Genomic DNA, 15,773 nt, shown 5'->3' with positions numbered 1-15,773 from the left:
ACTGTGGTTCCATCAGAGGAAACTCCCGTTAGTTGTCCCTGATTGAGAATCATACTTAGGTAGCCTGGGTTTCACTGTTGGTTTGTAGTGAACCTCCCGTGTCTGTCTACACACTGCGGTTTGTTCACATTGTTTTTTTTTTTGTATTTCATAGTGTTCAGTTGATGCTTTTAAATAAACAACCATGGACACTTACCACCACGCATCTTGGTCCAACTGCTACACCTCTTCAGAGGAAGAAATGAGCCGTTACACCTTTTATAAACTAAACCAAACTGCTGTAATTTAACATTTGTATAAGTATTTACAGTTTGTTATTAAGACACATGACAGTTCACGTTCCAGAAGGCATTTCCTGCCAGAAAAAAAAAAACACATTTTGATTTTTTTTAAATGCATGTTTAGTTCAAATGACTGTGAAGTAGTGACGTGCGACATACGCCCAGTTCCTGAAACAAGGAACATGTGGCACATTTCTCCAGTGGCAAAAGCCATTACATACCTTTGTGTTAGGGACCATGCCATAAGTTTGACACCAGTCACAAACCTGGTCAATTACAGGCCCTATCAGGTTGGGCAACAGAACCCCTATTCCTGGCCGTCTTTTGACCACAGGGGTGTAGAGAGACAACAGATCAGAACTCTGCGCCACCTCAACACAACTCACCACTAGACCCTGCCTACAAGGACAAGAACTCAGCCCCACCTCAACACAACTCACCACTAGACCCTTCCTAGAAGGACAAGAACTCACCCCACCTCAACACAACTCACCACTAGACCCTTCCTACAAGGACAAGAACTCAGCCCCACCTCAACACAACTCACCACTAGACCCTTCCTACAAGGACAAGAACTCAGCCCCACCTCAACACAACTCACCACTAGACCTGCCTACAAGGACAAGAACTCAGCCCCAATTAACACAACTCACCACTAGACCCTTCCTTCAGGGACCTCAGCCCCATTCAACACAACTCACCACTAGACCCTTTACAGGGACAAGAACTCAGCCCCACCTCAACACAACTCACCAATAGACCCTTCCTACAAGGACAAGAACTCAGCCCTTCCAACACAACTCACCACTAGACCCTTCCTACAAGGACAAGTCAGCCCCACCTCAACACAACTCACCACTAGACCCTTCAAACAGGGACAAGAACTCAGCCCCACCTCAACACAACTCACCACTGACCCTTCAAACAGGGACAAGAACTCAGCCCCACCTCAACACAACTTCCACTAGACCCTGCCTACAGGGACAAGAATCAGCCCCACCTCAACACAACTCACCACTTTCCTACCATTACAAGAACTCAGCCCCACCTCAACACAACTCACCACTAGACCCTTCCTACCATTACAAGAACTCAGCCCCACCTCAACACAACTCACCACTAGACCCTTCCTACAGGGACAAGAACTTCCCCACCTCAACACAACTCACCACTATTCCCTTCCTTAGGACAAGAACTGCAGCCCCACCTGAACACATCTCACCACTAGCCCTCTCCTACAGGGACAAGAACCAGCCCATTCCTCAACACAACTCACCACTAGACCCTTCCTACAAGGACAAGAACTCAGCCCCACCTCAACACAACTCACCACTAGACCATGCCTACAAGGACAAGAACTCAGCCCCACCTTAACACAACTCACCACTAGACCCTTCCTACAGGGACAAGAACTCAGCCCCATTCAACACAACTCACCACTAGACCCTTCCTCCCAAGGACAAGAACTCAGCCCCACCTCAACACAACTTTCCTTTGTTTTGACAGAATTCAGCCCCAGTATGGTCACCACGTGAGTTGGGGTGGGACAAGTCTCATGTTTGTTTTTCAATGATTTGGGTATTTCTATGACCCTTTACAAGGACAAGAACTGTGGTTCCCAATCAACACAGGTGTTGTTACTTGACCCTGCCTACATTGACAAGAATCAGCCCCACCTTAACACAGCCTCACCACTGTTGGTTTGTGGGTGTTTGCCCCACGTGTCAACTCGCCACACAGTACTGTTTACGGTTTGAACGTTTATTGTTTTTTTTGTATTTCATACAGTTGATGTTTTTAAATCAACCATGGACACTTCCTACATCTTGGGGACCTCTTCAGAGGACATCAGCCCCACCTCAACACTTGGTCACCACTAGACCTCTTCAGAGGAAGAACTCAGCCCGTCAACACCTTTTATAAACTAAACCAAACAAGCTCGTAATTTAACATTTGTATAAGTATTTACAAGTTTGTTATTAAGACACATGACAGTTCACGTTCCAGAAGGCATTTCCTACAAGGACAAGAAAAAAAAAACACAATTTTGACTTTTTTTTAAATGCATGTTTACGTTCAAATGACTCTCCTACCAGTACAAGAACAGCCCCACCTCAACACATACTCACCCAGTTCCTGAAACAAGGATCATATGTGGCACATTTCTCCAGTGGCAAAAGCCATTTCATACCTTTGTGTTAGGGACCAGGTTCCACAAGGACAAGAACTCAGTCCCCACCTCAACACTGGTCAGCCATTCACAGGCCCTATCAGGTTGGGCAACAGAACCCCTATTCCTGGCCGTTCTTGAGTTGACCACTCAGGGGTGTAGAGAGACAACAGATCAGAACTCTGCCCCAACTCAACACAACTCACCACTAGACCCTTCCTACAAGGACAAGAACTCAGCCCCACCTCAACACAACTCACCACTAGACCCTTCCTACAGGGAAAGAACTCACACCACCTCAACACAACTCACCACTAGACCCTTCCTACAAGGACAAGAACTCAGCCCCACCTCAACACAACTCACCACTAGACCCTTCCTACAGGGACAAGAACTCAGCCCCACCTCAACACAACTCACCACTAGACCCTGCCTACAGGGACAAGAACTCAGCCCCACCTCAACACAACTCACCACTAGACCCTTCCTACCATTACAAGAACTCAGCCCCACCTCAACACAACTCACCACTAGACCCTGCCTACAAGGACAAGAACTCAGCCCCACCTCAACACAACTCACCACTAGACCCTTCCTACAGGGACAAGAACTCAGCCCCACCTCAACACAACTCACCACTAGACCCTTCAAACAGGGACAGGAACTCAGCCCCACCTCAACACAACTCACCACTAGACCCTTCCTACAAGGACAAGAACTCAACCCCACCTCAACACAACTCACCACTAGACCCTTCCTACAAGGACAAGAACTCTACACCACCTCAACACAACTCACCACTAGACCCTGCCTACAAGGACAAGAACTCAGCCCCACCTCAACACAACTCACCACTAGACCCTTCAAACAGGGACAAGAACTCAGCCCCACCTCAACACAACTCACCACTAGACCCTTCCTACAGGGACAAGAACTCAGCCCCACCTCAACACAACTCACCACTAGACCCTTCAAACAGGGACAAGAACTCAGCCCCACCTCAACACAACTCACCACTAGACCCTGCCTACAAGGACAAGAACTCAGCCCCACCTCAACACAACTCACCACTAGACCCTTCCTACAGGGACAAGAACTCAGCCCCACCTCAACACAACTCACCACTAGACCCTTCCTACAAGGACAAGAACTCAGCCCCACCTCAACACAACTCACCACTAGACCCTTCCTACAAGGACAAGAACTCAGCCCCACCTCAACACAACTCACCACTAGACCCTTCCTACAAGGACAAGAACTCAGCCCCACCTCAACACAACTCACCACTAGACCCTTCCTACAAGGACAAGAACTCAGCCCCACCTCAACACAACTCACCACTAGACCCTTCCTACAAGGACAAGAACTCAGCCCCACCTCAACACAACTCACCACTAGACCCTTCCTACAAGGACAAGAACTCAGCCCCACCTCAACACAACTCACCACTAGACCCTTCAAACAGGGACAAGAACTCAACCCCACCTCAACACAACTCACCACTAGACCCTTCCTACAAGGACAAGAACTCAGCCCCACCTCAACACAACTCACCACTAGACCCTTCAAACAGGGACAAGAACTCAACCCCACCTCAACACAACTCACCACTAGACCCTTCCTACAAGGACAAGAACTCAACCCCACCTCAACACAACTCACCACTAGACCCTTCCTACAAGGACAAGAACTCAGCCCCACCTCAACACAACTCACCACTAGACACTTCAAACAGGGACAAGAACTCAACCCCACCTCAACACAACTCACCACTAGACCCTTCCTACAAGGACAAGAACTCAACCCCACCTCAACACAACTCACCACTAGACCCTTCCTACAAGGACAAGAACTCTACACCACCTCAACAGGTGGTACAGCCTCCAGCCTGGACTTCCTAACCGTGTGTTAGTGTGTGAATGGCGATGTGAGTGGACTTTGTTGGGGTTCATGTATATATTTCATGTATACATGTAATAGGCTTAAACAATGTAACTACATGTCTTTTTCCATGCTAGTATGTTGTTACTTTACACATGTGTACGAGTCTTGCAACATGATGTGTTCATTTGTCCTCTTGGCAGAGTTATGTGTACTCTTAGCTACTCAGGCTAATCTAGCTAATCTCTCCCCATTACCCACAATGGACCAAGATGGTTGCCAGCCCGGCATTATTTATACACACACCTAAAATTACATTCTGCCCATACCTGTTACTTCCTTATTGTTACATTCTGCCCATACATGTTACTTCCTTGTTGTTACATTCTGCCCATACCTGTTACTTCCTTATTAGTACATTCTGCCCATACCTGTTACTTCCTTATTGTTACATTCTGCCCATAACTGTTACTTCCTTGTTGGTACATTCTGCCCATACCTGTTACTTCCTTATTGGTACATTCTGTTCATACCTGTTACTTCCTTATTGTTACATTCTGCCCATACCTGTTACTTTCTTATTGGTACATTCTGCCCATAACTGTTACTTCCTTATTGTTACATTCTGCCCATACCTGTTACTTCCTTATTAGTACATTCTGCCCATACCTGTTACTTCCTTATTGTTACATTCTGCCCATAACTGTTACTTCCTTGTTGGTACATTCTGCCCATAACTGTTACTTCCTTATTTTTACATTCTGCCCATAACTGTTACTTCCTTGTTGGTACTTTCTGCCCATAACTGTTACTTCCTTGTTGGTACATTCTGCCCATACCTGTTACTTCCTTATTAGTACATTCTGCCCATACCTGTTACTTCCTTATTGGTACATTCTGCCCATACCTGTTACATCCTTATTGGTACATTCTGTTCATACCTGTTACTTCCTTATTGGTACATTCTGCCCATACCTGTTACTTCCTTATTGGTACATTCTGCCCAAAACCTGTTACTTCCTTATTGGTACATTCTGCCCATACCTGTTACTTCCTTGTTGGTACATTCTGCCCATACCTGTTACTTCCTTATTGGTACATTCTGCCCATACCTGTTACTTCCTTGTCATTTCTGAACCAGCGGATGTGTGCCGCAGGCTTGCTGCCAGACGTGGTGCAGATCAGAGTGATCTCATCTCCCTCCATGGCTGGCTTAGTGAACCCTGTGATCTCTGGTCGCTCTGGGACTCCTGCAGGACAACAACAATTCATAACAACAACACCGAAATCATCAACAACAACAACAACAACAAAACACCCAGTCAACAAAAACTGTATTAACATAACAAAGCGTTAGGTTAAAAACAGAACAACCCTATTATGTCATTACAAATACTGTCCTTCTAATAACCTCAATCAACATTCATTCTTCATGTGTAGTGAGATGCCTTCTTGCCTAAATCAATATGCTTCCCCATCAACCTTTAGGGGATCGTTAAACAGTCCAACCAATTAAACGACGACTGCTGTCTGAGTTAGGAGCATTAGCACTGGGTAATTGTCAGTCCTAAGGTGTGTAGAGATACAAGCGGAACCCTAATCCCTACACTGTCTCTCTCTCTGTCTCTCTCTCTCTCTCTCTCTCTCTCTCTCTGTCTCTCTCTCTCTCTCTCTCTCTCTCTCTCTCTCTCTCTCTCTCTCTCTCTCTCTCTCTCTCTCTCTCTCTCTCTCTGTCTCTCTCTCTCTCTGTCTCTCTCTCTCTCTCTCTCTCTCTCTCTCTCTCTCTCTCTCTCTCTCTCTCTCTCACACACACTCTCACACTCACTCACACACGCAGACGCTCTCTGTCACTCTCTCTCTGTCACTCTCTCTCTCTCTCTGTCTCTCTCTCTCTCTCTCTCTCTCTCTCTCTCTCTCTCTCTCTCTCTGTCTCTGTCTCTCTCTCTCTGTCACTCTCTCTCTGTCACTCTCTCTCTCTGTCACTCTCTCTCTCTGTCTCTCTCTCTGTCTCTCTCTCTCTGTCACTCTCTCTCTCTGTCACTCTCTCTCTCTCTCACTCTCTCTCTCTGTCTCTCTCTCTGTCTCTCTCTCTCTCTCTCTCTCTCTCTCTCTCTCTCTCTCTCTCTCTCTCTCTCTCACACACACACTCACACTCACACTCACACATGCAGACGCACACACTCACCCAGTACAGTGAGGAAGGCCTTGGTGGTCTTGACAGGCATGGTGAACAGGGAGCATGTGTACTGGCCCTCGTCTGATAGGCTGATGTCACTGATGCTGATGGTAAGCTCCGCCCACGTTGCCCGAACCAGCTCGATTCGGTTGTCCCTCAAGGCTGGGGAACACACAGTGAACACATAGTAAACACACACACACAGCGCTGTGGGACACACAAGAAGGACCATCAGGCACACAGAGCTGGGGGGGGCACAGACACACATTCATAGGATCCAATGAAGTTCACATTCCTTCAGATGAGGGGACAATGTCTCCACTCAAAAGTAGTGCACAATATTGGGAATAGGGTGCCGTTTGAAACATAGCCATATGTAGGTAGGGCTAGATGGGAGTGTCTGTAGATAGGGTTAGAATGAAATGTATAGAGGTAGGGCTAGATGGGAGTGTCTGTAGATAGGGTTAGAATGAAATGTATAGAGGTAGGGCTAGATGGGAGTGTCTGTAGATAGGGTTAGAATGAAATGTATAGAGGTAGGGCTAGATGGGAGTGTCTGTAGATAGGGTTAGAATGAAATGTATAGAGGTAGGGCTAGATGGGAGTGTCTGTAGATAGGGTTAGAATGAAATGTATAGAGGTAGGGCTAGATGGGCGTGTCTGTGTGTATGGCTAGATGGGAGTGTCTGTAGATAGGGTTAGAATGAAATGTATAGAGGTAGGGCTAGTTGGGCGTGTCTGTGTGTATGGCTAGATGGGAGTGTCTGTAGATAGGGTTAGAATGAAATGTATAGAGGTAGGGCTAGTTGGGCGTGTCTGTGTGTATGGCTAGATGGGAGTGTCTGTAGATAGGGTTAGAATGAAACGTATAGAGGTAGGGCTAGATGGGAGTGTTTGTAGATAGGGTTAGAATGAAATGTATAGAGGTAGGGCTAGATGGGCGTGTCTGTGTGTATGGCTAGATGGGAGTGTCTGTAGATAGGGTTAGAATGAAATGTATAGAGGTAGGGCTAGATGGGAGTGTCTGTAGATAGGGTTAGAATGAAATGTATAGAGGTAGGGCTAGATGGGAGTGTCTGTATATAGGGTTAGAATGAAATGTATAGAGGTAGGGCTAGATGGGAGTGTCTGTAGATAGGGTTAGAATGAAATGTATAGAGGTAGGGCTAGATGGGAGTGTCTGTAGATAGGGTTAGAATGAAATGTATAGAGGTAGGGCTAGATGGGAGTGTCTGTATATAGGGTTAGAATGAAATGTATAGAGGTAGGGCTAGATGGGAGTGTCTGTAGATAGGGTTAGAATGAAATGTATAGAGGTAGGGCTAGATGGGAGTGTCTGTAGATAGGGTTAGAATGAAATGTATAGAGGTAGGGCTAGATGGGAGTGTCTGTAGATAGGGTTAGAATGACATGTATAGAGGTAGGGCTAGATGGGAGTGTCTGTAGATAGGGTTAGAATGAAATGTATAGAGGTAGGGCTAGATGGGAGTGTCTGTAGATAGGGTTAGAATGACATGTATAGAGGTAGGGCTAGATGGGAGTGTCTGTAGATAGGGTTAGAATGAAATGTATAGAGGTAGGGCTAGATGGGAGTGTCTGTAGATAGGGTTAGAATGACATGTATAGAGGTAGGGCTAGATGGGAGTGTCTGTAGATAGGGTTAGAATGACATGTATAGAGGTAGGGCTAGATGGGAGTGTCTGTAGATAGGGTTAGAATGACATGTATAGAGGTAGGGCTAGATGGGAGTGTCTGTAGATAGGGTTAGAATGACATGTATAGAGGTAGGGCTAGATGGGAGTGTCTGTAGATAGGGTTAGAATGAAATGTATAGAGGTAGGGCTAGATGGGAGTGTCTGTAGATAGGGTTAGAATGACATGTATAGAGGTAGGGCTAGATGGGAGTGTCTGTAGATAGGGTTAGAATGAAATGTATAGAGGTAGGGCTAGATGGGAGTGTCTGTAGATAGGGTTAGAATGACATGTATAGAGGTAGGGCTAGATGGGAGTGTCTGTAGATAGGGTTAGAATGAAATGTATAGAGGTAGGGCTAGATGGGAGTGTCTGTAGATAGGGTTAGAATGAAATGTATAGAGGTAGGGCTAGATGGGAGTGTCTGTAGATAGGGTTAGAATGACATGTATAGAGGTAGGGCTAGATGGGAGTGTCTGTAGATAGGGTTAGAATGACATGTATAGAGGTAGGGCTAGATGGGAGTGTCTGTAGATAGGGTTAGAATGACATGTATAGAGGTAGGGCTAGATGGGAGTGTCTGTAGATAGGGTTAGAATGACATGTATAGAGGTAGGGCTAGATGGGAGTGTCTGTAGATAGGGTTAGAATGACATGTATAGAGGTAGGGCTAGATGGGAGTGTCTGTAGATAGGGTTAGAATGAAATGTATAGAGGTAGGGCTAGATGGGATGTGTCTGAAAAGAGGGACGACTGTGCCTTGGAGAGGCAGGATCAAGAATGTAAAATGTATTATATGAAGAGGCCTCTCACTGTGCTCTCCTGTGGCTGGCAGGCTGTAACAGCAGGTACTACTGCTGAGTGGGAAACACTGGATGTGTGCTGCTGTGTCAAATGATCTACCTGAGAAAGGTGTGTATGCTTGTGTGTGTGTGTGTGTGTGTGTGTTGCGAGTGTGAGTGTGTGCGTCCATGTGTCTGAAATGCTGTGCGAGAGACAACAGGTTTGAGATGACCTTTCTGTTACAGCGTGGTGCTACATCAGCTTCAAAAGAGACCAGTCACCACCTCAATGAAGATATCACCACAGAGCAGTCAGATATCACCACAGAGCAGTCAAATATCACCACAGAGCAGTCAAATATCACCACAGACCAGTCAAATATCACCACAGAGCAGTCAAATATCACCACAGACCAGTCAAATATCACCACAGACCAGTCAAATATCACCACAGACCAGTCACATACCACCACAGACCAGTCAAATATCACCACAGACCAGTCAAATATCACCACAGAGCAGTCAAATATCACCACAGACCAGTCAAATATCACCACAGACCAGTCAAATATCACCACAGACCAGTCAAATATCACCACAGACCAGTCAAATATCACCACAGACCAGTCAAATATCACCACAGACCAGTCAAATATCACCACAGACCAGTCAAATATCACCACAGAGCAGTCAAATATCACCACAGACCAGTCAAATATCACCACAGAGCAGTCACACCTCAATGAACATATCACCACAGACCAGTCAAATATCACCACAGACCAGTCAAATATCACCACAGAGCAGTCAAATATCACCACAGAGCAGTCACATATCACCACAGAGCAGTCACATATCACCACAGACCAGTCAAATATCACCACAGAGCAGTCAAATATCACCACAGACCAGTCAAATATCACCACAGACCAGTCACATATCACCACAGAGCAGTCAAATATCACCACAGAGCAGTCAAATATCACCACAGAGCAGTCAAATATCACCACAGACCAGTCACATATCACCACAGAGCAGTCAAATATCACCACAGAGCAGTCAAATATCACCACAGACCAGTCACACCTCAATGAACATATCACCACAGACCAGTCAAATATCACCACAGACACATCGTCTCACTACTGTCTCTATAGCCACATATTTGAAAAATCACATCAAACCTGAAACTTGTTTTTTTTTTTTTTACTTGACATGAATAAGATATTCAGATACACCGCTGACTTGCATATTAAGTTAATTAATTCGGAAGTGCATTGGTATTACTGTATATCTTTGCATTTATACATTAAATATGCTGAATTACTTTCCTCTTCCTGATTGTTAAAGTTGGGAGGGCATATTTATTGGTCAAAGTCAAATTCACCAAATAGACCTAATTTGGTGGTCGCCTAAGAACATGGTGTTGGCATCTAATCCAAGGTTTCCCAAACTCGGTCCTGGGCCCCTCCTGGGTACAAGTTGTTGTTTTTACTTTTTTTTTTTTTTTGCCATATCACTACACAGTTGATTAAAAATAATCAACTAATAATGAAAAATAATCAACTCCTCATCAAGCTTTGATTATTTAAATCCGCTGTGTGGTGCTCGGGGAAAAAACAAAATGTGCACCCAGGGGTGGGTGGGCGGCTGTTGGGGTCGGGGTGGGGGGTGTCCTCCGGTAGCCTCCGGTAGCAGTTGAGGTAATTGCTTTGTATCGTTAGTTTGATCGTTTGTTAATCACGATCTTCTAATCACACTGGACAAATGAGGGAGGTTATGAAGACATTAAAGGTCTTAATGATTCACCATTCTTCATATCAGACACGGGTTGTTTCAGTTGCTTAATTGAAAATACCACCTAGAACAACACTGAACATCTAAGAAAGCGATTACAAGTTCCTCGTTAACAACACCTTGTCGTCTCCCAGTTACTCACGATAATTATTAACATGAACAACGAGGCTAATTGTAGAGCATGTGAGGCCGCTGAGGGGAAGACAGTACATAATAATGGTTGGGACGGATCAAACGGAATGGAGGCAAATCAGGTGTTTAGATGAATTGGATACATACAGTCCCACTGATTACGCTCCAGCCATTTACCATGAGCCCGTCCTCCCCAATTAAGGTGCCACCAACCTCCTGTGTTATAGCTGAATCTGCCAGAGAGAAGAAGAGAACAACTACAGCTTTAATCAGCCAGAGAGAAGAAGAGAACAACTACAGCTTTAATCAGCCAGAGAGAAGAAGAGAACAACTACAGCTTTAATCAGCCAGAGAGAAGAAGAGAACAACTACAGCTTTAATCAGCCAGAGAGAAGAAGAGAACAACTACAGCTTTAATCTGCAAGAGAGAAGAAGAGAACAACTACAGCTTTAATCTGCCAGAGAAGAAGAGAACAACTACAGCTTTAATCTGCCAGAGAGGAGAACAACTACAGCTTTAATCAGCCAGAGAGGAGAACAACTACAGCTTTAATCTGCCAGAGAGAAGAAGAGAACAACTACAGCTTTAATCAGCCAGAGAGAAGAAGAGAACAACTACAGCTTTAATCAGCCAGAGAGAAGAAGAGAACAACTACAGCTTTAATCTGCCAGAGAGGAGAACAACTACAGCTTTAATCAGCCAGAGAGGAGAACAACTACAGCTTTAATCTGCCAGAGAGAAGAAGAGAACAACTACAGCTTTAATCTGCCAGAGAGGAGAACAACTACAGCTTTAATCAGCCAGAGAGGAGAACAACTACAGCTTTAATCTGCCAGAGAGAAGAAGAGAACAACTACAGCTTTAATCAGCCAGAGAGAAGAAGAGAACAACTACAGCTTTAATCAGCCAGAGAGAAGAAGAGAACAACTACAGCTTTAATCAGCCAGAGAGGAGAACAACTACAGCTTTAATCTGCCAGAGAGAAGAAGAGAACAACTACAGCTTTAATCTGAAAGAGAGAAGAGGAGAACAACTACAGCTTTAATCAGCCAGAGAGGAGAAGAGAACAACGACAGCTTTAATCTGCCAGAGAGGAGAACAACTACAGCTTTAATCTGCCAGAGAGAAGAAGAGAACAACTACAGCTTTAATCAGCCAGAGAGAAGAAGAGAACAACTACAGCTTTAATCAGCCAGAGAGAAGAAGAGAACAACTACAGCTTTAATCTGCCAGAGAGGAGAAGAGAAGAACGACAGCTTTAATCTGCCAGAGAGGAGAACAACTACAGCTTTAATCTGCCAGAGAGAAGAAGAGAACAACTACAGCTTTAATCAGCCAGAGAGGAGAACAACTACAGCTTTAATCTGCCAGAGAGGAGAACAACTACAGCTTTAATCTGCAAGAGAGAAGAAGAGAACAACTACAGCTTTAATCTGCCAGAGAGAAGAAGAGAACAACTACAGCTTTAATCTGCCAGAGAGAAGAACAACTACAGCTTTAATCTGCCAAAGAAGAAGAGAACAACTACAGCTTTAATCTGCCAGAGAAGAAGAAAACAACTACAGCTTTAATCTGCCAGAGAGAAGAACAACTACAGCTTTAATCTGCCAGAGAGAAGAAGAGAACAACTACAGCTTTAATCTGCCAGAGAGAAGAAGAGAACAACTACAGCTTTAATCTGCCAGAGAGGAGAACAACTACAGCTTTAATCAGCCAGAGAGAAGAAGAGAACAACGACAGCTTTAATCTGCCAGTCTTTGAGGTTTAAAACAAACATCATGGTGAACTGCATCCTAGGAAACAAAGCATTCTGGATTTGTCTTTGTAGCTGAGCATCCTATGTATGTGTGTGTGTGTGTGTGTGTGTGTGTGTGTGTGTGTGTGTGTGTATGTGCCCAAAGGCATCTGAGAACAGCCCGTCTTTGGTGGAGGGATACATAGGAGAGAAGAGAGGTGCTGGGGTCTTGGTGAAGGGATACGGATGAGAGGAGAGAGGTGCTGTGGTCTTGGTCTTGGTGTAGGGATACATATGAGATGAGAGAGGTTCTGGGGTATAAGATAACACTGTTCAGGGCTTCTGAGATACAGAGCAGAGAGATTGTATTGGAGGATATCAGAGTTGAACAAGATGACACACTTCCTCTGGCTCATCTCCTTCTGTCTCCCTGACACAGAGAGAGAGATGAGTCTCCTTCTCTCTCCTTCTGTCTCCCTGACACACAGAGAGAGATGAGTCTCCTTCTGTCTCCCTGACACACAGAGAGAGATGATGGGGGACGAAGGAAGGAAGAAGGGAGAAACAGGGGGAGGCACAGCGGGGAGGCACAGCGGGGAGGCAGAGGGGGGAGGCTATTGACAGATTGATGTGCTGAGATGTACAGTATCAAGGTTTGAATAACCCAAAGACAATTCTTATCTATGACTGCAGAGATCCAGGGCCACTGGTCCAGGGCCAACACTCCCTCTATCCTTCCTCCCACCTCTCTCCTCCTACTCACTCTACACAGGGCCAGGGAGGCTCCCTCCTTCCTTCTCTCCCCTCCCCTCCATCCCTCCCTCCCCTCCTATTCTTCCTCCCTCCTCTCTCCCCTCCCCCTCTGGGAAGTCCTACTCACTCTACACAGGGCCAGGGAGGCTCCCCCTCCCTCCCTCCCTCCCTCCCTCCCTCCCTCCCTCCCTCCCTCCCTCCCTCCCTCCCTCCCTCCCTCCCTCCCTCCCTCCCTCTATTCTTCCTCCCTCCTCTCTCCCCTCTCCTCATACTCACTCTACACAGGGCCAGGGAGGCTCCCTCTTCCTCCCTCCTCCCTCCCTCCCCCTCTCTATTCTTCCTCCCTCTCTCATCCCAGCATCGAACCCAACCCACCCCTGCCAGGTGCCCAGTATGCCGGACAGATCCGTCACAATCACATCCAAATTCCAGTGGCTGACAAAGCTCTTTTCTCGGTGCTTTAGGAAATCAATGGGATGAAAAAGGCTCATTTCCCCCAGCTCTAGATAGCTCCAGTGTTGTTCATTCTGCTTAGCGCACAGCATAAATCTGCACCCTGACCTTGTCTGATGGGGCCTCACCAAGGTTGGTTTAGATCAGTTACTCTGACACCCCTTCTCCCTCAGGACTATCAGAATCCTCTCACCACTGTGGCCTGTGATGCAGAATCATGTTTACCTTGTTTCCCTGACAGATCCTTAGTCGCTCGCACTCCAGAACATGTCAGTCTCTCACAACGTTGACATCAGAAAACTGATCATCAACAAGCACAGTTCAAGACTAGAGACTCTGTTTGTTTTACTTTAACAACAAACTACCTAGTAAACTAATACAATTTATGATAGTTTTCCTATTCATATCTAGATCCTGCGATGCAGTTAGCCGTTAACGCTGGGCCCACTGATGTATGTCCCAGGATCCTTTGCTCAAACAAGGTACATTGGTAAAGCAGCAAGCCGAGCTGCTTGCTAGGCAACCTGGTCTACTACTTCTGGATACTAAGCACGCTAAGTGGTTAGCCCTTGTGGCTAGGGCCACACTTCTATTTGTCCCCGGGGGTTTGGAACTACCGATTTCTACTAGAGTTTTCTACTGTTTTCTACTAGAGTTTTCTACTGTTTTCTACTAGAGTTTTCTACTAGAGTTTTCTACTGTTTTCTACTAGAGTTTTCTACTGTTTTCTACTAGAGTTTTCTACTAGAGTTTTCTACTGTTTTCTACTAGAGTTTTCTACTGTTTTCTACTAGAGTTTTCTACTGTTTACTACTAGAGTTTTCTACTGTTTTCTACTAGAGTTTTCTACTCTTTTCTACTGTTTTCTACTAGAGTTTTCTGCTAGAGTTTTCTACTGTTTTCTGCTAGAGTTTTCTACTGTTTTCTACTAGAGTTTTCTACTGTTTTCTACTAGAGTTTTCTACTGTTTTCTACTAGAGTTTTCTACTGCCGGTATCTCTCATTTCCCGGAGCAGCGGGCTTGTCCTACTATTAGTACTATCATGCCTCTGGAAAAAAAGGAGGATCACATCTCTGTTGGGTAGGTACATGATCTCTTGGAGAAGCAGGAAAGGTTTCTATTAGGAAATTACTATTTCAGCAGGAAGTCGACCAACACATGGCTAGACGACTTGAATAAAGATGGCAAAGACATTAAAACAATCCAGAAGGATGTGGAGGGATTGAAGACCACAAAGAAACACTGCACAGAAACTGTTCCTCTATACGGGAATGAAATCCCCACAGTCAGGGAGGGCCTCCAGAACACGTCTGGGAAGGCAGAATGAAATCACCACAGTCAGGGAGGGCCTCCGTCTGGAAGGCAGAATGAAATCACCACAGTCAGGGAGGGCCTCCACAACATGTCTGGGAAGGCAGAATGAAATCACCACAGTCAGGGAGGGCCTCCGTCTGGAAGGCAGAATGAAATCACCAGAGTCAGGGAGGGCCTCCACAACATGTCTGGGAAGGCAGAATGAAATCACCACAGTCAGGGAGGGCCTCCACAACACGTCTGGGAAGGCAGAATGAAATCCCCACAGTCAGGGAGGGCCTCCACAACACGTCTTGGAAGGCAGAATGAAATCTCTACAGTCAGGGAGGGCCTCCGTCTGGAAGGCAGAATGAAATCACCAGAGTCAGGGAGGGCCTCCACAACATGTCTGGGAAGGCAGAATGAAATCACCACAGTCAGGGAGGGCCTCCACAACACGTCTGGGAAGGCAGAATGAAATCACCAGAGTCAGGGAGGGCCTCCGTCTGGGAAGGCAGAATGAAATCACCACAGTCAGGGAGGGCCTCCACAACATGTCTGGGAAGGCAGAATGAAATCACCAGAGTCAGGGAGGGCCTCCAGAACATGTCTGGGAAGGCAGAATG

General features: G+C 45.9%; 1 protein-coding gene across 1 annotated transcript in view; it reads right to left on the bottom strand.

The window, feature by feature from the left end:
* Positions 1 to 15,773, bottom strand: part of cadm2b (cell adhesion molecule 2b) — a 204,160-nt gene that overhangs the window by 90,957 nt on the left and 97,430 nt on the right. The window contains exons 3-4 of the mRNA XM_064985407.1: positions 6,518 to 6,670; positions 5,445 to 5,582 (exon numbers count right to left, since the gene is read on the bottom strand). Coding sequence (XP_064841479.1) covers positions 5,445 to 5,582; positions 6,518 to 6,670 — 291 coding nt within the window. The remainder of the gene's footprint in view (positions 1 to 5,444; positions 5,583 to 6,517; positions 6,671 to 15,773) is intronic.

This window comes from Oncorhynchus masou, chromosome 13 (assembly GCF_036934945.1).
Source record: "Oncorhynchus masou masou isolate Uvic2021 chromosome 13, UVic_Omas_1.1, whole genome shotgun sequence".
NCBI lineage: Eukaryota > Metazoa > Chordata > Actinopteri > Salmoniformes > Salmonidae > Oncorhynchus > Oncorhynchus masou.
The sequence above is the reverse complement of the archived record's forward strand: the minus strand, read 5'-3'. Positions and strand labels throughout refer to the sequence as shown.